Raw genomic sequence first — 23,195 nt, 5'->3', positions numbered from 1 at the left:
TTTAAAGAAAGTGGCAGCTACCACTGCTTTTTACATGGAGCCCAATCCTGTAGGCATGCATTAGGCATGCTCTCCAAATACCAGATCAAGTCTGTTTGGGGAGCTGGACAAAGGAATGCATAGTTTATAGATCTCAGTACAGTGTAAGTATAAGACTGACATCAAGCTAACTCTTACGTTAGGTAGTTTGTTTGAGTATGCATAGAAGCAGAACTTCATATGTCCTGGGAACTTCAAGGTCAAGAACAGAGGCACTTATATAAGGAATGTAGGCGCCTCCAGTGTTAGACAAGAACCTAGTGGGGATATTCAGGATCACATTATTAAACATATCTCGGAGTGACTGCCTGACTCCCACTTTAGGTGCATAACACTTCTTTTGGATCTGGTCCTACATTTCTTCAACACTGCTAAGATAACAGCACATTTTTTGCAGTGCTGACAGGTGCCCCAGAATCATGAACTATATTGTCTCAGTAATGTTAAAGAAGAAATAATCCCAAAGTAGTTTTTTAGAAACTGCTACAAGTTAAAAGTATTATAGCTCCATGTTAGGCTTTCAGTATGAATAAAATAGAGTATTTTCATTCAAATGCTGTCAACCCCCACAAATTGTGGCAGAGTACATAGATAGACTACCTTTCTAAAACTGTGTTGAATTAATTCCCTAAAGTAATAAGTTTCTCTTTTGCTGTAAAGTGGATCTTTTGTATGTCATCTTCCATATGTTTTTACTTCGTTTGTTTCCATTTTTAACAGGGGCATTCTGTAGGCCCATTTCTGTATTCTTTACTCAATGACATTTCGAATGAAGTCAGTATGAGTTTTGGAAGCCCATGTCCGAATGATTAATAAACTCGGTAAAATCAGCTACATTCTGCATTTTAGGATATAAATCCTCACAGCAATAGATTTATCTCAGGTAAGTTCAGGAACTAAAAAAAAAAGTTTAAACACCACCTTATGAAATTTCCCTTAACATCAAATTACTTGCTTAGCTTTTATGTGCAACAGACTCCACGTCCTTTCAAAGGGACTTTAAGCCTATGTGGGAAATTTATACCAGTTAGGCTGCTGGCTTACATTTAACAGTTACTCAGGCAGAGATGACAAAATACCATTAGTCCTACTGCAGAGACTTCTTACTTCTATCACTTTGTAATATCCAGGATTCTCTTTTCAAATCTGGAAGGATTTAATTTGGATTAAACATGCTGATGACATGATATTTACTCTTTTTCATATCTGAAAATCTAAAGGAAGAATTTCACAGATCTGGAATTATTAAAAAAGGGCTAAAACAAATTAACTTACTTTTTTTTCCTTAAATATATAAGTCAAGAAGCTGGGCTAAAGAGGCACTTCATGTGGAACATCTTCTCTTGGAACTACATTACACCACTTGAAAACCAGGACAGCATTTGATTCCTTTTGTTTTTAATTACAATTCATACCTAAATAGAGGATTGATAATACCAATATCTGTTGAAAGAAAAATCATCAGATGCAAAACTGGTTTTCTATGATAAAATGAAAAGAGAAATGAACATGACTTCCTTTTTAAACAATAATATTTCACTGGCTGGCTCTCTTGAGGATGATGGCAATTAGACCACAGGAACTCAGTTTAGCTAGCCAGGCTGGCAAATAGCAATTTGGGCCATCACATATTCTTTTATATTTATTGCATCAATTACTGGCAATGTCACTGTCAGCTGGATTATTCGAGCCCACAAACAAATGATTGTTACCAATTATTTTTTGTTAATCTGGCTTTTTCTGATCTTCTCGTGGCTGCTTTCAATACAGTTTTCAATTTCATTTACGCTAGTCACAATGTCTAGTATTTTGGTAAGGAATCCTGCAGGTTTCAGAACTTGTTCCCTATTACTGCAATGTTTGTGAGTATTTATTTTATGACAGCAGTTGTTGCTGACAGGTAAGAGATTAATTGGAAAGGCAATAATTGAAAAAAACCATTTTAAGATAAGAAACTATTCTGCAATCTGTCATTTGGGGGGGGGGTTATTAGCAGAAAAGATGAATATCTGCACATTATGGGTGTGCAAAATAGGCTGTATATGATTCGGATTTGGATTCGGCCCGAATTGGCGACAGTGATTCGATTAATTGAATTGGATCACTTTCCCGATTCGATTTAGCTGAATCCTAATCTGAAGATTCAATGCTGATTCAGAGAATCAGCGATTCGGCCATAGACACAGCTTTAAATGTTTTTTCTACAGACCTCAAGGTACCAGGTGGCTCGTGAACGCTGAGATGGTGAGGTAGATGGAGCGTTCCACAGGAGTGCGGGGGAGCCCCCCACGTGCTCAGTGATGAACTCAGAAGTGGACCAGAAGTACTTCCAGTCCACTTCTAGATCCAACGCCGAGTGCATAGGTGCCCTCCTCCCCCCGCACCTCCTGGCTCAGTGATCATCCATGGGGGAACCCCAGGTGCCCCCCAAGAGGTACCAGTTGCCAAGCCAGGGGAGGATATGGGGAGGGTCCCAGCATGCTCACCGGCAGACCCAGAAGTGCTTCTGATTCACTTCCAGCTGCCAAGCACACTGGGGACCCTCCCTGTGCTCCCATGGGACACTCCATCTGCCCCACCATCTCAGCATTCACAAGCCACCTCGTAAGATATATAGAAAAAACATTTAAAGCTTTGTCTGTGTCTGAATTGTTGAATCTTTCTGAATCAGTTCGGAGGGTTCCAATCTGATTTGGAGAGATTAAAGGGTTGTGTGATTCAGTTCGGATTTGGAGATCCGATCTCCGAATCAAGCTGAATCTCTACCGAATCGAATCAGCGACCGAAGCTTCACACAGCCCCACTGCACATGTATGGAACTATCTTGTGGTGATATGAGGGACTAGCAATAAGATATAGAATCATTTACCTCTAGGTCACTGGTCTGAAACAAGCCTGACAGGAGTGATTAGAAGTGGCTTGAATTTCAGTTTTTTTAATGTTAAATATCGTATGAGGTATCTAAATCTTCACACAAATACATCTTTTTGTCCCATAGATTGGACCCATCATTTGATCATAGGTGGGATTTATATTATAGTATCTTTTACTGAAAATATGAACATCCGCAATGACATTTCTAATTTAAATACAACTGCAGACAGGAAGCAAATAAAAGTATTACACATAATACAAACTTCCCTTCCAGAGGTTGTTAGTATTTATTCTTCAAGACCAGAAATTTGATTATATTTACTAAGGCTTTGAAATCTTTTCAATATGCAAGAGGCAATTTAATATTTTCAAAGTGCTCTATTAGATTCACAAGTTTATTATAATATAAGAACAAATCTCAACAGTCTCAAGGTATGGATATTTATGGTTCATGTGCTAAATTAGATAACCTTTCTCTTTCATAGGAAGTAATCTGAATTCACTGGAAATCAGTTTTCACTATCTGTGGGCACGTGTACATGTGCGTTTTAATGCACAGTAGACTGTTTTACTGTGCATTAAAGCATCATGTAAAAAACCATGACGTTACACTAATGTGCAGTAAAATAGTCTACTTTGCATTATGCATCACTGAAAAAGCATTCAACTGCACTACTGTGCATTACCACAACCTAACGCGCATTTAGTAGCTCACATTGGAGGTACTAGTGTTAATGCGCATTAGAAAAGGCACATTAATGCACCCACTAAGAATAGAAAAAGAGCGAAAAGAAGCTAAACTCAGTTCCAAATTCTCTAGTTCCCTCCAGGGTTTCTCCAGACTTCTTAACCCTTTTTGAACATTCTAGTCTTCTCCCATCTCCTCCATTCTCCATGAGGTATTACAAACATATTAGATCTTTTCTCTCCTGCCTTCTCCAGTATCTATGTTGCAGTGGTTGCAGTGCAGTATAGATATACCAAAACCAGCTTTAAACAAATTTAACTGGGCTGCCAGGAGCAATCTAGCTGCAGCAGCGTAGATGCACTTACTGAGCTCTATACAAGATGTTTACTATGGACCTGCCTAATTAGCTCCGCAGTAATGTCTCAGCATCTACACGTGCAACCCTATCGGGCCATAGGAAAATTATTAACTCTGCCGCAGGTTAGTACTTGTAAGTAGAAGTACTATCCTATGGTGGCATTCTTTAGTACACAGCAATGCATGTGCAGATGCTGACAGGGCTGGCTGGGGCACAAGGGTGCTTCAGTGCGGGGGTGCCTGACAGCTAGCCCTGCACTGAGGCATGTTTGTGCCCCCAGCCAGCCCCTCCACAGCACACTGAGCCAGGTTGGAGCAGCCCCAGGCTGGCAATCTAACCCCTATAGATCCCCTGCTAGCTGGGGCCGCTCCAACTCAGCTCAATGTGCTGTGGTCCCAGTTGCACAATATGTGCTGGAGTTTATTGTTCTGTGCTAATAGCACAAATAGATGCACTCAGAGTGGGCTAATTTACCCTGCTTCTTAGCCTAGGCTGAACCCCATGCTGAGGCAGCTAGACTGTTATAAGTACCTGTCATATACCAAACTACACTCTCTACTCTGACTGCAACATAATATACCCTGAGTCTTTAATCTTCCCCCAAGTCATCCCCAAACAGGTGGCTCATAATCCACAATACAGGAAACAGCTGGGTTTTCACTGATTGCTCTTCATGGGAGTCCAATATCTGACTCTTTTTTCCCTACCACATTAACAAACAAGACCATCATATCAGTTTCCTGCAGGTCTCTGTCAGAAGCATCCCTCACCTACAAGAACAAGACAAATATCTCTCTGGAACTGTCTCAAAGGCAATAGTTAATCAGGCATCAGAAGCGGCTTTCATAGAAGCTTCTGCTGTTCAAAAATCAGTTCAGTGGCAAACACCCAGGCCCTGTCAATCTAGCAATGGAGAAATCAAGGTCAAGATAAATGTAATAACCTGAAGAATAAGTCACTACCCCCTCGCTCAGCATTATATATGTGCTGCACCTGGAAAATAATAGTTGACATACATTAGGACCATGCCTTGTGCTAACATATACAGCAGTTTTTAAATTTTAAAAGTCATTAATATATAGTGTAATCATTAAATGTTTCCCTTTGTGCTGTTAATGAAAACACAAACTGGTTCTGATTAGTCCACAGTTGTAAAAATGAAAGTAAACATGTTTTAAGAGGAAGGAATGTCTTGTTTTAAAAACGCAGTTTGCTGTTCCTGGCTTTAAATCAAGAATGGTTGGTAACAACTATTTTATGTATATCCTGAGGGCTTGCCAAGTAGCATTTTTGTAAAAATCCATTCCCCTTCAGACTATTCTCATCTGTCTCTACTCTCTACCTCTTTGAGATCCTTGGTACAAGTACCTATAAAGCTAAAGTCTCTTTAGCCACATGGCAAGAAACCAAAGTCTCTTTAGTTGCATGCCCTAACCATATCGAGTTATTCTTTAAACAGATCCTGACACTGTCTTCTGGAAAGTGAAAGATTCCATTGACTGTGTAGCAGACTTACCTTTTGAGCTCTGGCTGAGTCCTGAGCTCAAGATTCTGCAATTTCAATTGGTGGAGCCCATCCACTAAGGAGAAGCAAGCCAGGGTAAGCAAGGCCAGCCCTTTCCCCGAAGGGATGGGGGCAAGGAGTAGTCCAGACCTGGTTCGAGACTGCACCCTGCCAAGTCTGGAGAACTTTAGGGGCAGAGCCCCTGACACGTATAAAAGAAGCAGTATGTCCGGTGTGCAGAGAGACGCGATGGGGAAGCTGGAGAAGGAAGATCGGAGCGAGAACAACTGGGGATGAGCTGCCCCAGTGCCCTGAGCTCCTGAAGATCCCTGGGAGGGTGTGAGACTTGGGCTCATCACGGTGCAGGGACGCGCTGCACAGAGAAGCCCTGGGAGGGTGTGAGACCCTCGGGCTCGTCATGGTTCATAGTCCAATGCATGGAGTCCAGGCCCTAGGAGCGCAGCAAGGTGGCTCGAGCTTGCAGACCCTGGCAAGTGTCTGGCAACCACTGTGCACAGGACCTGGGCAAGATCCAGGAGCAGTGAGCAGCAAAAGGCTGCTCAGGTTAGCCACCCAGTGTGACAGGAAGGCCAGAGCCCCACATAGGGCTCCAGCAAGCTGAAAGAGCCCTTGTGCTGAGCAGGGCATAGAGAACAGGGAAGGCCACCCCAGGTGTGAGGCAGGTGGTTGGGAGCCCAGCAACCCCACTGAGTGAAGCAGCTAGCCCTCAGTGTCCAGAGCGGCACAAGCAAATCTGCAGAGGGCCATGAGGACCAAAGTAGGCAACATTGCAAGGCCGGGGGCACCAGGCTAAAAGGGGAGTCCACAGGCAGCACGGGAGAAGAGACCCCAGCGGGGAGCATCACACTGGGACAAGCCAGTCCATCAGAAGAGCCGTGAGTTATTGGAGCACTGGGGCCCTGAAATTGGGGAGGTATTAGGAGTGGCATCACTAGAGCTGGGCAGAAGACCCCTCCCAGTGGGTGGGTCCTGATGTAAGGAGTGACCTAGAAAACACTACCCAAGACAAAGCAAACAGAATGTTATGTGACGAATGCCCATCTCCAATGATAAGGAGGAGACAGTCTGAGATAAAGGGGGCTTGAAAACAAAAAGGAAAAAACAGGGAACTGGGTTAAAAGGGCTCATTAAAATACTAAAAATCATGCCCCTAGGTGGGGAAAAAGTATGCTAATGAAACATACATGTATGTAAATGAGATACATAGCTAAAACACAGGTATAGAGACATGCTCAGTAAAGAACTTCTTGCGTCACTCCTTACAACCAATCAGCAAACAAATACGCTGGTGAGAACTTGAAAACTCCTGTATAAAAGATGCTTAATGGTAGTGATCTGGTGTGCTTGTTATGTGAAATTATTCCGCTCGCACCTTTTATTGCTAGCAATAAACCTTTATACTTTCACCCCTGGTATCTTTATTGGCCTTTGCATACCGGGCACGATCCCAGACTTGAGCTGGGGCTCAACACTGAGACCCTGTTGGGAGTGGGTGAGGGGTCCCCTGTTCTCCAGGCTCGGGGAACAAATTCATAATTAGACTTCTATGTGGTTGAGGTTCTGAGTTTATGTTGGGCTTTGTATTTTATAAATAATATTGTTCTTATTATTTTAGTGCTGTTAACCGTGATGTTGATGGGTTTGAGAGCTTGAAGAAATCTTTGGGTCAGTTGTGTATATATTTTTAAGTACTGGGTTTTACCCACTGGGGTGAATATTCTTGGATTCATTGGGTCATTTCTTGAATTGGAGATTACAAAAATTATTTTGTAATATCAGATATTCAATTATTTCTGGCATGTAAACGTTTTAATTATATTTGTAATAATAAAACTATATATAGTGAAGTGTACACTCCTGGGGTTGTCTCTATAGGGAAACAGAGGGATCCGCATGTAGGGTGGTGATGTCCCTCCCTCGGCACCCTAGTCTGTCACCACTTCCTCTCCATTTGGCTAGGAGGGCACACCCTTAGTGTACCTGGGTTATAATTGTTATAGATGTTACAGTCTGTCCTGGTTTAGCTGGTTAGCTTTGATGAAACACTATAATTTAAAATAGTTGATCTTGAGGTGGCACACTAAAAGTGGCATATATAAAAGTCACCTATTGTACTGTTAATCATTACTCTGGAAAAGCCCATTATGTCTGTTTTCCCAGAGAGTGTAACATTATTTACTGCTGGACAAAGTGTCTCCTAACATTTCTGTCAGTATTGTATATTACAGTACCTGAGCAACTGCAAGCAAGCCACACTTGGGCCTCTGGACAGAAGTATATTAGTAGCTCAGAATAAAAAAAAAACAAACTTCCCAGACTCCCCTGGAAAGTTCACAGACACGCCACAGTTCATATCTGCTTTATGAAGTTGGACCTATTCATTTTTCTGACTTTGACTGCTGGTGGGGACAGAAGCTGCTGAGTACTTGGCAAAATAGGGAAGAAGTCACAGGGAGCAGAGTATGAGGAGCTTAAAACCCTGTAGGGTTTGAGGAAATAGAAAGGGAAAATGAGCTCAGGATTGTCGGCAACAGTAGGAGGGAAGATTAAGAGAAGTCTCAGATGAATCAGAGATGCAACCAAACTTGTTGGTGCTTATCTGAAATCTTTATCATGTTTTGTGATCCAATCCTTGCTAACTGTCAAGGACTTGGCTCTGCACTGCTGTAACACCCCATATAGTTGCAGCATGGGATGCAATTTCAGTTCCATTTTGGCAGCTCAGTCAGTTGCTTATTTTGCAGCTGTAAATTCAAACCCATGATTCAACATGAGCTGTGCCATGGAATACTGACTTGGAAGCTTTTGTAAGTCTTATAAGCTTTTAGAACTGGACAAAACCATGTCCAGTTTTGGGCCCCCCCACTACAAAAAGGATGTGGACAAATTAGAGAGAGTCCAGCAAACAGCAACTAAAGTGGTTAGGAGGCTGGGGCTCATAATGTCTGAGGAGAGGCTGAGAGAACTGAGCTTACTTAGTCTGCAGAAGAGAAGACCAAGAGAGGATTTAATAGCAGCCTTCAACTACCTGAAGGGTGCTTCCAAAAAGGATAGAGCTAGACTGTTCTCAATGGCAACAGATGACAAAACAAGGAGCAATAGTCTTAAGTTGCATCAAGGGAAGTTTAGGTTAGATACAAGGAAAAACTCTCTCATGAGGACAGTAGTAAAGCACTGGAACAAGTTACCTAGAGATGTTGCGGAATCTCCATCCTTGGAAGTTTTTAAGGCCCAGCTAAACAAAGCCTTGGCGGGGATGATCTAGTGGGATTGGCCCTGCTTTGAGCAGGGGGTTGGACTAGATCTTTTCCAATCCTAATTTTCTATGATTCTATAAACACACAGACTGGAGATAGTTTAGTACAGAGAGGGGCAGCCTACAGCACAGCTGTCACAAGTGGCATTGGTAGCCTGCATGTTTGGCACATGGTAGATTGGGGAAGGGATAGGCAATATAGCAGCAGACAGGAAAAGAAGCAAAAAGCAAAGCAGCAAATTGGGCAGGGGAGCACATGAAAGGAAGAAGACAAAAGAACAGATGAGGCAGAGAGCAAAGGGTTGGGAGCAGAAATCAGAGCAGCAGATTGGGCAAGGGAAGGAGACTGGAGTGGCATTTGTGGAGGGTGCAGGGCTAATTTATGGCATGCCTGCAAAAAAAGGATGGCTTTACTGGTTTAGTGCTTGATTTATTTTAGCAAAGTCTAGATAAAAGAATATAAAGGCTTACAGGAACTGTATACTGCTTCTGAATAAATAAAGCTCCAACATGTTAAAACGTAGAAAATTTCTGGGGCTGTGTCTCCATGCAGTCTTTTTTTTAATTATGTGTCTGTTGTATACAGACTTGAATAGAATTCTCTTCAATAGGTCTTGCTGAGAGACAGGCACAGAGTCTTTCCTTCCTTTTCTAAGTAAACAGGAAGTAACTGGAGTTTTCCCACTCTATTTGGACTCTGAAATTATTGTAATAAAAATACAAAAAGACACAAGAGATAAATAACTGACCTGACACTGTCTAAGGTACAGATCTATTTTACACAGTACATTTAAAAACAGATAATTGCTTTTGCAAGTAACTCAATAGTCAGATAAGGCATGACTGTTCTGAACAGGTGTGGGACAAAAGGATCAACAGCATACCATTTATGCTGCAAGCACATGTGCTAGAGTGCTTGCAGACAGAAGAGGATGACGAAAGGAGTTTCCTCTGCTAAAATCAGCAATTCAGATGCATAGTAAATTGTGTAAGACCATGACCTGCCATTGTGAATACAGCTTTAGTTGAGACCCTAATTCTGTTCATTCTTCCCTGGTATAGAGGGAAACAAATTATATGCAATTGCTCAGCATATAACTAAAAAATTAATGGGAATAATAAATATATGCTTGTTCCTGGGAGTGTGAACACAGTTCCTGCTACAGAGATTCAGACCAAACAAATAACAGTTTAAGTAATTTTCTGGCTTCAACAAAAGACAGCTGCAAAGATGTAGCAGATCATTCTTGTTGACAGAGCTGGCTTTGCAATTGTGCTGAATCTAACATCAGCTCAACGGCAATGTGCTCAGCTGCCTATCTTATATAAGGTAGATTGTATACATATTGGAACTATCATGTCAGCCTTTTGAAGTTGTCATTGCTTTAATTTGTCCAAGCATTCCAAATTAGCCAATTATAAAGCATAGCAAGAAGTTGGTAGCATCACTGCAAATCTGTACAAAATGCACTCCCACACACAAAAGGATTGCAGTCTCTCTCCATGAATAGAACAGTATTCACTAAGAGAAAGAAACAATTTCTTATGGAGTTCAACACACCAGAGCAACACACACTGTCAAGATAGACTAACAGTGACTTCTGCTATAAAATGTTTGACATTTTCTTTCCAGTAAAAGTTAAAGGCTAAAAAGTATAACCAGATCAGTGGAACTGTGTGTGTTTGGGTCTATACTGATACTTGATTGGGTGTATTGCCTCACTGTAATTCTCTAACAAAATATTCAGGTAATCAAAATTCCTACCTCATTTTTCTCCTAGGCATGTAGCTGTCATTTATCTTCTTAAGCCCGAACTTTCTGCTGGGAGCATCAGAGTAATCATAGGAATAATCTGGCTGGTAGCTTTTGGACTTGCCTTTCCCATAGTGTTTTTATGCTGAGATCATGATCAACAATAGAATAACTAAATAAATGTATTGTTGCCTGGCCAAATGATGATGGACAGAAGCACCAGCTAATGTAAGAACTTCTCAGCTGTGTAAAACAGAAGCAGTCTATGCGGCATTATGTAAAAAGTTCACACAAAGTGGGTGTAATTCCAGAACTGTCAGTTACTAGAAACTATTGATTCCATGAAGAAGAGTGAAGGAAGTCTATTATTTTCAGCAGCCCCTTTTAGCTAGAAATAATACAGCATCACAACCAAGGAAGAGGCAGTTCACTTCGTTGGCCAGAGAATTTGTGTAACAATTTACCAGCAGGGGAGGAAAAAGGGGACACAAAGAACATGGAAATGGCAGCTCGGGTTTTGTGCATGTGAAAAGAGAAAACTGAACATAAAAATTGATAAATAGACAGTTAATCTTGGTTCCAGGGAACTATATTTCTCTCATTCCTTCAGGCAGGAAGAATATGGGTACTTTTAAAATGTGGATGTTGCATTCTTAGTTAAAAATAATAATCTTATTTATGGAAAAAGAAAATTGTGTTTTAAATAGTCTAAAATTCTATAGGCCTACATAACCAAAGTGGGAAGGCGAGGGGGCAGAGGGAAGGTCTTACACTCTGAGATTATCAAAACTCTAATAATAAATTAATCAGGACTTCTTCCAGTTTATAAAGAAACAGCAATGATCGGTTATTATTAGCATATAAAGAATAGTCACAGCAAACCGTTCTTTTTCCTAATTCATAAGGTAAAATTTCCTTATATAAAATCATTGAACAACTGCAAAAAAAGTAACAGATTTTATAAATGACTTTTTGGAGATAATTCACCACAAGAAAAATGTTGAGTTCACTTTTTTACACTGAGTGCAGAGCTACATTCAGTTTGAACAACTGCCTCTCTCCTCTTGCCCTTCAAATCCTCCACACAGCCAGTTGTCTGTAGAATTAATATAGAACTGTTTTTCCTCAAATAATATGTGTATAGGTCCAAAAGCTCCATATAAATGCTGGTGAGCTCTCGCTTGTTCAGCTATTGGATGTCATGTTTACTAGGGGTGCACCAATAAAGATTTTTGGGGCCGATACAGATAGCCGATTTTTAAGACGACATATTGGCTGATACCAATCTGATTTCCGATACACAACCTGGCAGCATGGAGAGCTGCATGCAGCTGGTAAGTCTGTTGTGGTGGAAGGGGAAAGGGGAGGAAAAGGGCATTGGGGGGGGACAGATCAAGACCCCTGTGGTGAGGGAGCAAGTGTGGCTTGGGCTGGGCGTGAGCTGGAGCCACGGCTCATCCAGGGGGCACGGGGGGGAGGGGGAGGAGGCCCCACTGCTGCATGCAGCCCGGGGGGGGGGGGAGGGAATGTACTCCTGGACCTGCACAACGCAGAGCAGGCTGCTGCTGTGGGCTGCAGCCAGGACTGTGCTGGGAGCTTCCTGGCAGGAAGGTGCTGGGCTGGACTGCACTTGGGGCAGGCAGCAACAGTGCTGGGAGGGGGCTACTGGAGTGGCTGCAGCCACCCCAAAATTCACCATAGCCCCCCCAACCTTCCCCCCCAGTGCTGCCTACCCCAGCACAGTCCAGCCCCTGCAAGCCTGGGACAGCCCCGGCCCCAGCTGCAGCCTGCCCTCCCCCATGCAGATCCTGGGGCACATGCCCCCCATGCCCACCTGGGCTGCACACAGTGGTGGGAGTCACCTCCCGCTACCCAAACCCCCAGATGAGCCACGGTTCCATCCCACATCCCACTCCGCCCCAGTTGGCCAGCACCTACCCCAGCCCCACTCCCTCCCCCACCACAGGGGCCTTGATCTGCCCCCTCCCCATACCCCTTCCCTCCCCCTGCCCTTCCACCACCAACTTACCAGCTGCATGCACCCCTCCACACTGCCAGGCTGTGCTCCTCACCGCCTATGTGCTGCGCTGCGGCACATGTATGAGGCATTTATCAGCCAAATTATCAACTGCATCAGGCAAAAGAGACAATTTCTGATGCACTCAATTTACTTTATATTGGTGCCGTTCTAATATTGGACCAATGTATCAATGCACTTCTAATGTTTACTGCAATGTAGGGTCCCTATAATAATAAATATCTGTCTCTAATATAGCAATTTTTACCAGTAGACCAGACCTTAAAGTGCTTTGTCAGAAGTAAGTATCATCTCCATTGGACAGAAGGGGAAACTGATGTGCAATAAAGTGAAGTGAAACTGCCCTGCCCAAAGTAACCCAACAGGTCACTGGAAGAGCCAGGAATAAAGTTTTGGTAACCCCAGCATCCCAGTTCAGTGCTCTATGCACTCAATCATACTGCTCTTCCTAGAACACTATAGTATTGCAGCTCTTTGACAGCCACACATTTCTACAGTACTCACTATCATGATGGCATTTTGACTGGTACTATGCAATTTTCCAGACTATAGCTCATAATTCATAAAGCTCTTTATGTGTTAGATTAGCATGGATAATAGGGATGAGTAGCATAAAATCCTTACGTCCTTCTACCAGACACTTAAGTTTTGCTTAAGTTTCATCTAAATATTCCTGAATTCTGGGCAAGAACACACATGCAGAAGAATCTCCTTCAGGGCACAGCATTAATCCAGATAAGAGGTACATATATTATATGCTACTCTGTTCAAATAAAACCACCAGCCTGATTTCATATCAGCCCAATTAGTTTGGAAGGATTAAAGCAAGTTTCTCAATATGCTGATGAGACTGCAGCCTATTATCCCTATAGGCAGGGGAGTCCACCCAATGATTCGGAACTTTTACATTGCTCCTGGATGTTAACTGGGTAACGGACATCAAAAACAGTATCAAAACTCTTTTTTCACATGCTCAGCCTTACTCTGGCCCAAATGCATGGGCTGTGGTGTTTCTTGTTTTGGGGGAAAAGAGCAAAAACCAAGAAAAATCTCTCCCAGCGTAACTTTTTTTTGGAAACTTTTTTCACCTTTTTTGCTTTTTAGTTTTGTTGCATTTCCTCTACGTTTTTTGGGGAAAAAATCTATTTTATTGTATATAGTTTTCCTATATTTGAATTACTATCAGAAGGATTTTTTAATGCAGATAATTAAATTGGCCAAACTTTCAAATGTTAACCTGTGTGTGGAAGTAGGCCTCAGTAAGGAGAACATCCATCACATACTTTGAAAAGAAAGCGTTGAATGTCTAAAAATAGGGCAATAGTAACAGCCACATTTCACAAACACTGTATTTACAATATGACTGACAATACTGTTGTAGGAACCCGTAGGTTTACATTTTCTGACTCTCTCAATTTAATGTTGAACATACATAAAGTTTAATTTATGAAGTTGTCTGTATTTAATTTTTAAGAAAGAAATGCTTCAGGCACAGGGAGGAAAGCAGAAGTGGCATTTATTTTCTGCTCAAGTCTACATGACAATTAAACAAGACTGGGAGTGTAAAGCGGAGTCTGGCAAATGTTCAGGCTCACTTGCATTAGGCTAAAAGAACAAATAGTGGGGACTGACAATAAGCAAAATAAGAACAACGTGCCTCATACTTTTCAGAAATGGATGACCCCTTTCTCTAATGTGGCAAACTACCATGCAGTGTCGTCATCCTGGGGAGGGATGTATAAACAGCCTTTCATGGTTGAAGCCAGAAGCGTGTGCCAAAGCCTTCCTTTACACTGTTTAAGTTAAAATGACATGTACTGTAAATGAGTGAGCTGGTTGTTCCTTCCCCATAAGTGGTGGTTACTTAATATAAGCAGACACAAGTATGACATTTATATTTTCCTTACACTAACTGAAGTTTACTGGATAACATTAGAAGCTAGAAAATGCTCTCACTGATACACAGTTGAAGCAGATACCATCACTTTCAGTATGAGTCCTCTCTGATTGTGGTTTCGGTACTAGTGCTTGCAAATAAGGAACAATACTAATAAAATACATGACTGCTATTAATTTATAAAATACATAAACAAAGAACAGCCCCTGTTATCTTTGTAATCATCTAGCCTGATTTTAGGCTGATATTTTATAGTCACAGATGCTCTCATGACCCCTCAGTATAGTAGTGAGCCCTGGAACAAAGTTGACATAAAATGTAAATCTCTTTAAAAAAAATTAAAAAAACAAACCAATACTTTCCTGAAGAAGCAAAAAATTCAATGAAAGGAATTATCACTGTAACATGGAAGAGATCAGCTTTTACAAATTTCTTCAATCTTTGTTGATGTTTTAAAGATAAAAATTTCTGATCTCTGGAGCACTGGAGTTGAAGTTAAGGGCAGGCATACACACACAACCCAGGGGAAGACTTGGTAGACAGGAAAAGCTCTTTGAGGAATGTAATCAATGTGAAAATGTCCCTGTCTTTCTTTTACAGGTACCACATTGCAGTGATTGTGTTGATTTACTTGCTGCCTAACTGTTGTTTTTTTTCCCCACATACAGCATTATAGGAATTACTCTTTGGAGTAGTATACAGTCCCTGGAAACCACGCTAGTAGAGTCTATCAGCATCAATTTACTTCCAAAAAAAAAAAAAAAAAAGGTTAGAAGTCCAACAATCATTGCTTTCTTCTTGCTAGTTGTTCTGATTCCAGCTGTGAAATGTAAGCACATTCATGCAGACTCTTTAAGTGCTGTGTGATTTCACATTCACATGACAGAAAAGGCTGACGTAGAATCACTTGGGACAGGGGGTTGTGGTGTTTTTCATATACATCCTTACAAATACGGAAAACAGCCAGCGTTTAAAAGAAAAGAGCTTGTACTCATGGAGACTTTACTAGTTTGTTTGAGGTTGCACAGAAGAAATCCAGTGAAGTAAGGCATCAAGGAATAAGATCTATTTATGCTGCAACCAGGAAGACATTTCTTCTCCCACCATATAGCACCCACAACCAGAACACAAGGTCTCACCCACATACACCAATATTTCTCCCCAATTTGGCTGCAGAGATCATGCTGCCTTCATTTATCAAAATATCATTCATGCGGGGAAATATACAGGTTACTGCTACACAGCCTTGTCTCCATCTAAACTCCCAGCTCCCACAGGTATCAATCAGAAGGAAAAAACGTATTTAAAACAATTTTTTTAACTGTTTGTGAGGACTTTGGTCATGGTTGTGATAACCTTTGCTGTCTGTTGGTTGCCTTGTCACCTGTACTTCATCTTTGGGATCTTCAGGGAAGACATGTATAAGCAAAAGTACATTCAACAAGTATATCTTGCAGTCTTTCTGGTTGCTATGAGTTCTACAACATACAATCCAATCATATACTGCTGCCTTAACCAAAGGTTAGTCTCACACACACAAACCCACTGATGTTCAACCACTAACACCAGGCAAACATTTAGTCTTTTGCTCTTTGCACTTTCTGTCCAAGATAAATTTCAAACCAACTTTCAAACTTTTTGTCTCCAGTAGAAGCTCAGAGAGCTGCTGTGTGATCATGGGAGCAGAAGTCTCATGAGACTTCAGGCATATAAGCTTATGCCTTTAATAAAGTAGCAGAGTAGGCATAGCATCATCTCTACCTTGTAAGCCTGCTGAATGCAGGAAAACATTTCCTGTGTGTATCTTTGGCCACGGCAGCCCACAGTATAAAGCATAAACAAAAAATTCCACAAAGAAACTGTTGCTATTTAAAAAGAATTATTCAATTATCCAGACTAGCCAAAAGTAACTAAGTATTGTTGTCTACAGTTCATTCCCTACTTAGGGATCCCATTGAGAAGATTTGCAAAATAAAAGACATTTCTTCTGAGAGGCCCTCTTGGCTGCCAAGTTTGTGAAAGGTTTTGGGGTTTGTTTGGTTTCTTTCTTTTTTGGGGGGGGGGGGGCGTTAAATACTCAAATTTTTCTTTCAGATTTTAAAATATCCGTATAATGTTGCAACGCTGCCCTTTCCATTCATTTTGCAGCAGTTTTGGAAACCAAATCTGTCACCTTCAGGGGCTCATTCGGGGTTCAGGCTAAAAGATCTGTTCAGGTCCCTCCTGACCCTAGCTACTATGAAACTACTATGAAACCCTGTGTCATCTTGTGTAGAAAAGGGGAAACTCCTTTTAAAATTAATTGATAATTATTGCATCACTTTTTAACAACTATATATACACTTTTTCCTTAGATGTTTTACTGTATTAGATGAATCTATGTAGAAAAAAAGTAATTATTGTAAGTGGATTGAGTAGTTTTGGTTAAATAGATTAAGTGCATTGCAACACCAAATTCTTACCTGACTAGTCACTATAGGCATGCGTAAACAAAACAGGGGCCCTAAATTGAAGCTGTGGGTTTTTAAAAACACAGCTTCAATTAAGGGCGAAGTAAACCCCTGTGTTGTGTACACCCGTGTCTTACCTGCTTCTCCAGCAGCAGAGGGAAGGGCCAGCTGCTAGCGGACAGAGCAGTCCCTGGGCTGTGGGGGGGGAGGGAGGGGGATGGTGCTTCCCTCTGAGGCAGCAGTGCCCCGCCCCCAGGCAGCACTTGCCTGCAAGCACCTGGCGCAGGCAGTCCCAGGGGGCACCACAGTCACGGAGGGAAGCACCAGGCTCCAGGGGAAGAAAAAAAAAAATCAGGCTCACCACTTTTTTTTTTCCTTCAGTGGAGCCTGCCTTCCCAGGCTGCCTGTACGGTCCCTGAGCCACACAGAACCCGGAGCTTTGCTCCATGGCTGTGGGGCAGCAAACAAACTCCTCAGAGGTGTTTTAGTTTGCTGTGCCCCAAAGTCATTTAAGGCACATTACACCACTGAATGTGCTACATTGGCTGGAATTAATGTGCAATACACCACCGACATGTGCAAACACCAACACCATTCAAGTGGTGCAAAAGCATTTAACTTGTTTTAAAGTGCCGTGCACACATGCCCCTCATGTTGTCTACACACGCCCTGTGTTGTACTTCTGCTTAAAATACAAAGAAACCTGATCCATGCCTCCTACAGCTGTGCCCCATTGAAAATACTGCTCTAGTTTTATGCGTTCAATACTTTAAGTGTCATATTCAGTGGATGCCTTTCACTGCTTTGGTCATTCAGGCTAGGGACAGACATCCAAAAAGCCTGAGCTTGAATTGATTCAATCTTTGCAGGTTAGTATAACCTGGCCAGGGTAAACTGATTTGTAACTGTACAGCAGTGGTCTCCAACCTTTTTGGGTAGGAGATCACTTTTTGAATTAAAAAGCAACCCAAGATCTACCGTGCCCTGCAACCCCTAGGTAAGTCTGTGGGGAGGGAAGCGGGGGGAAGATTGAGGCAGAGAAAAAAATTGAGGGGAGCGTGCTCCCCCAGCAGGTATGTCTGTGGGAGAAGGGGTGGGAGGGGAAGGAAAGGAAAGGACTGGGGGCAGGGGGAGGGGAGGGGGCACAGATCAAGGCCCCACCAGTGCACAGGCAGGAGCAGGGACTGGAGAGAGTGGGGCCCTGGCCAGGCTGGGTCCTGGGACAAGTGGAGGCCCAGGGGGCATGTGCCCCCGAGGCCTCTGCTTGTTCCTCACTCCCCCCAGCCCCTGCTCCTGCCTGTACCCTGTTCCCCTCCTCACCACTGGGGCCTCAATCTGCCCCTGCACCATGACAGTGAGCGAGGGAGGGGGCAGGGGCCACCCTGCACAGCGGGGGTGCGGCACAGAACAGTCACGAATGGCTCATCCAGGGGGTGCAGGGAAGAGGAGCACACAGCCCAGGAGGGCATGGGCATCATGTGCCCCTGGACCTGTACAGGGGTGGGGAAACCTGGGGCCAGGGCAGTGCTGGGTTCTTCCCTATGTGGGTGTTGGGCTATGCTGCACTCAGGCCAGACGGCAGCGCTGCTGGGAATGGAGCTACAGGGGAAGTACAGACACCCAAAAAATTCACCACAGACCCCTTGACCCCCTCCCAACACCACCTCTGCCCACTTCAAGTGCAGCGCAGCCCAAGCTCTGCCAGGAAGAGCCTGGTGCAGCCTCCCAGCCAGCAGCGGCAGCCTGCCATCCCCCTGTACCCTCAGAGGTTGGAGGAGCAGGGGAGGGGAAGGCTGTGCCAGACTTTTCCCAGCAGAGCTTGGGCCACACTGCACTTGCGGCAGGCAGTGGCAGCACAGGGAGACGGGTCAGGGAGGCTGCAGCCCACCCCCCATAGTCCCACTCCCAGGACCACCACCACCCAGCCTAAGCACAGGGCAGCCCAACACCCACTCCAGGAAGAGCCCAACACCACCCCAACCCACCCCCCTTGCAGATCCGGAGGCACACCCCCCCCCCCATGCCCTCCCAGGCTGCACGACCCCCCCACCTCCCTGTGCCCTGCAGACAAGTCACTTGTAGCTCTGTCCTGTGTCATGCCCCTGCTGCACAGGGCCTGCTCCTGCCCCACTTCCTCACTCTCTGCTGCTGCAGCCACTTGCAGTGCCCCGTGTTTGAGGGGGGAGCACATGCCCCACCATCTGTGCTTGGTGGAGGTGGCTGCCATTTCAGGATGGGCTTTGCACCCTGAGCCCCACTGCAGCTGGCCTGGAAGTGATTCAACACCATGCGTGTCCCACTGCTGGGCTGAGCCTTGTCCCCTGCCCACTTGGCAGCACATGCACGTGGTGTCAGGTCACTCCTATGCCAGCTACAGTGAGGCTTAGGGTGCAAAGCCCAGCCCACAACAGCAGCCACCTTTGCCAAGCACAGATGGGGTGGCATGAGCTTTACGGGGCCACTGGCAGGCTGCACACCGATGGAAGCCACCTGCACCCGTGGACAAGCCGCCCGGGCTCATTCCTCCCACCACCCACTTGTCCAGGGCCCCTCTCACTTTACCTGTGCTCCTGCCTCTGCTACACTCTGTCCCTCACCATGGGGACCTTGATCTGGCCCCCCCACCCCTTCCCTCCCCCAAGCACTAACCTGCTGGGCTGGGTGTGGGGGGGGGGGGGGAGCGTGCGCACATACACTCATGCACTCAGCCTGCCCTGCCCCCCCAGCCTCAAATTGACCTGAAGAGGCTCTGGGATCAACCACTTGATCCCAATCCACCAGTTGGTGACCACTACCATACAGACATGTCCTCTGGACTGAAGAAATGCAGGCACATGCCTCCAGTGGTTCAGGCTAGAAGCTGGGGGGTGCTAGAGCAGCCCTCCATCCCTTTCACATTGCTGAGCCAAGCTTGGGGCATGGCCAGGCCCTGGCAGGAAGCTCTGATTAGGGACAGGTATCCTGCCGTCCCCCCTCAGCTGTTGATAACAGAGCACTGAGTTACACAGAATGTATCAGCCCATCAGCAAAAAAAAAAGGTCTCTCGTTAGTTCAAGCATTTAAACAACTTTTTCCAAGGAAGGAACGGAGGGGCATTACCAACTACTAGGGCTGTGCAAAACAGCTCTGTTCCAATTTGGATTCAGTCATTTCAGAGGGGCAGTGATTCAATTCGGTGTTTTGGATCGCTGTCCTGATTCAATTCAGCCAAATCTGTTTCAGAATTTCAACACTGATTCGGAGATTCAGCCATAGACTATAATAGGGAATCACTAAAATATCTATAACTTTGTCATTTTTTTTAGTTGATTCAGATGAAAACAGCAGGGATGGTATCCCCTTCTGAGCTCATGATGCCTGCAAAGTTTCAAGGAGATAGGTGCAGGGGTTTCTGTGAAACTGCACCTCAGACTGTTCAAAGCAAAACTCATGACACTTGTGTGTGTTAAGGGGTGTGTATAGGTTATAGCCATGTTGCTCTAAGGATATAGGCAGACAAGGTTCTTTGGATAAATGTGACATCTCTTATTAGACCAACTAAAAGTTGGAAAAGTTGTGCTTCACAAGCTTTTGGGTTTAAAACCCCTTCCCTCAGGCTATGGAAGCATCTGCAGTTGGTGTGTGTGCTCTTCCTAGATGGAAGGAATAGTAAAGAAGCCAAAAGCTGGCATGCAGGCAAGAAAGCCAGTCAGTGAAAATGTAAATTGAGGCATCAGGAGGTGAGACATCTTGGCTTGAAGGAGAGCCCACTGACAGCCTGACTGATCGCACCAATGCCCCGTGAGGGAGAAGTAGGCATGATATCTACCCTGGCTGCTTCAGATGTCCGAGGTGAAGTGCAAGGCCACCTGTGGACCTGCCTTGCGCAACTCCTCCCTCAAGTACTCCCTGCATGCCTCATAAAGGGAGGGAACCACCATCCTACTGAAGGTGGTGCATGTGCACACGCAGTATGTTGAGGCCACGAGCACCATGAGCCACCTGAACCCTGGCCGCTCAACTAAGGAGAAGGGCTGGCCATCCAGAGCAAGCATCTCCCCAATGCTCTGGGTGACTTCGCTCACCTTTGGAACACACCCTTCTTTATGTCCGCCTTTCCTCCGCTGGTCCAGGGTGGCCTGCCTCTGCTTCTGGGGGACAGGGGCTTTGGAGTGAGAGGGGGACTTCCCTTTGGGCACACTTCCACTGGTGCCAGGCTGAGGAGAAGCAAGGGCAAGGGGGTAATACCTCTTGAGATGCATCAGCATCCCCATGGTGCTGAAGAGTTTTGCCTCTGCCCTGGCTGGTGTTGCTTCGGCAATGCTGACAGATAGCATACTTGGGATCATTTGCCACCTCAAAATAATCCCACACTACACTCCCCCTTCACTTCTGGGGCGATCCTGCCTTATCCATCTCCTCAGCAGGCAGAGGCACAAGAGGAGGAGCTGAGTCAGTTGAGCCACTTGCCTCCACAACCTCAACCTTCTCCAAAGTGCCTTCCAGACAAGGAGATCTGGCTCTAGGGGAACTTTGAGGGATGTGCAGCACAAACCTAGATCCCCCCTCCTTCCCCAGAATTTCCCTAGCTATGACACTGAGCTCCCCTGCTTCCAGATCCAGCTCCTCCTCTGGCACTGGGAGGCAAAATTGGGGTGGAGGACACTGTCATGCTGATGCTGATGGCTATTTGTGGTGTTAGTGGAGGTGGTGCAGGTGCAGACACTGCTCCCACCTCCTTGCTGCCACTAGCAGCAGAATCCTCATGCCTGGTAGAAAAAGAGGGAGCATCTAAGTTTGGGGGAGAGGGGAATTTACAGCTCTCCCCCTGCCCCCTCTCGCTCCCCTGCCAGAAGACCTGGAACTTGCTTTTCCAGCACGCTTCATGTTTGGTGTGCTGGAGAATGTGTGTATAATTTGTGTTGTGCTTTCCTGCACAGTGATGGATGGCATAGTGCCAGGGAAAGCACACACAGCTTTTTGTTTGGGGGGCGGGGGAGAAGAAGAACAAATAAGAGGACATGAGGGAAAGAATTAGTTGGAAGGGATGGTAAGCAAGGGTAAGTGGGAAAGTATTGGCTACAACTTGGTAGCAAGAGACTACCAGTACCTACTGCTACCAAGTAAGCCTAGACCCTTCAGACACTGTGTGCTCTGCTGCTTGTGCTGCAAGAGAAAGAAAACTGACAGAAAAGGCAGAGAGAGTGTTTTACACAGAGCCTTATATGTTGTTTCTCTGTCCCTCCCCCAGAGCACTGTCATTGGGAGGGAACTCAGGGAAAGATCATAGTCACTGGCCAACTACAGATGTCAATATCAGAGCAGTCCTTCCCTCTCCTTCTTAGTTTCTGTTTCCCTGCAAGCCCGCCTCGTTTCATTTAGTTTCGGAGCCTTTTGTTTCAATTCGGATTCAATGATTCGGCCACCAAAATGGGCTGAAACACCTCTGATAAGAAACAGCTGCCAAAGCTTTGCACAGCCCTACCAGCTACATGTTTATTAGCCCCACAAAGCCCAAAGCCGACACTGTCCTGTCTTTGTCCTGTCTCCCACATCATAGACCATAGCCAGCATGTGGTATGCTAGCTAATGCTGAGATGTGTCTATGTAAGGCAGAGAGGGGAGAATCCCTGCTTGAGCAGCGGGTGGCGGGGGGGGCAAGGGGAAGCCAGGCAGACCCCACTGTACCTGCAGTCTCTGCCAGAGCTGCAGCCAGGGAGCAGAGGGGAGGGGCCAGCCCTGCTAGGCTAGAGCAGAGAGCAGAGCCCTGCCCAGAGTTGCAAAGCAGCTGGGGTGCTGGAAGACTCTGATTTAAATGTAAACCAGAAAGGGGTCTGGGACAGACATTGCATAAACCAGTTTGACCCAAATCAGTTAAGTATGCTACTACATTCAGCCAGGTTTATCTCAAACTGGTTTCAGCCATGTTCAAACTGGTTTATGTGCACTGAACATCTGTTCTGGTACAGGTTTAAACCAGTTTCTGATCACTTAAACCAGTTTGTGTGTAATGTCTGCCCCTAGCCTCAAGGATGCAACAAGGTCCAACATGTTCTCGCTCTGCAGTTGGCTCAATCATTTTACCTTTTAACTTCCCTTTTTATGTTTGTGCATGATGCAGGTTTCATTCTGGGTTCAGGTTGGCCTTTCATGGATGCCCCAGCATACAAGCATCTGAGAAAGACAAACTTAAACTTACCCTCCCCTCACCTTTACAGCTGTTCCACAAAAGTAAGTAAAAAAAATCTAATTCAAGCATAAAAACACATTTAAATGGCAGAGAAAAACTATCAAAAACTCTTCAGCAATAAACATTGACTTTTAATTTGATTATCTAA

General features: G+C 44.7%; 1 protein-coding gene across 1 annotated transcript; it reads left to right on the top strand.

The window, feature by feature from the left end:
* The first annotated feature begins 1,548 nt into the window (after positions 1 to 1,548).
* TACR2 (tachykinin receptor 2) lies at positions 1,549 to 23,195 on the top strand. The gene is given in 10 exon segments (XM_059730329.1): positions 1,549 to 1,759; positions 1,762 to 1,939; positions 10,522 to 10,627; positions 10,629 to 10,670; positions 10,672 to 10,721; positions 15,029 to 15,068; positions 15,071 to 15,124; positions 15,127 to 15,185; positions 15,752 to 15,949; positions 22,979 to 23,195. Coding segments are annotated over 10 exon segments (1,155 nt in total).

This window comes from Alligator mississippiensis, chromosome 6 (assembly GCF_030867095.1).
Source record: "Alligator mississippiensis isolate rAllMis1 chromosome 6, rAllMis1, whole genome shotgun sequence".
Classification (NCBI taxonomy): Eukaryota; Metazoa; Chordata; order Crocodylia; family Alligatoridae; genus Alligator; species Alligator mississippiensis.
Note: the sequence above shows the minus strand (reverse complement) of the source record. Positions and strands in the feature narration are given on the sequence as shown.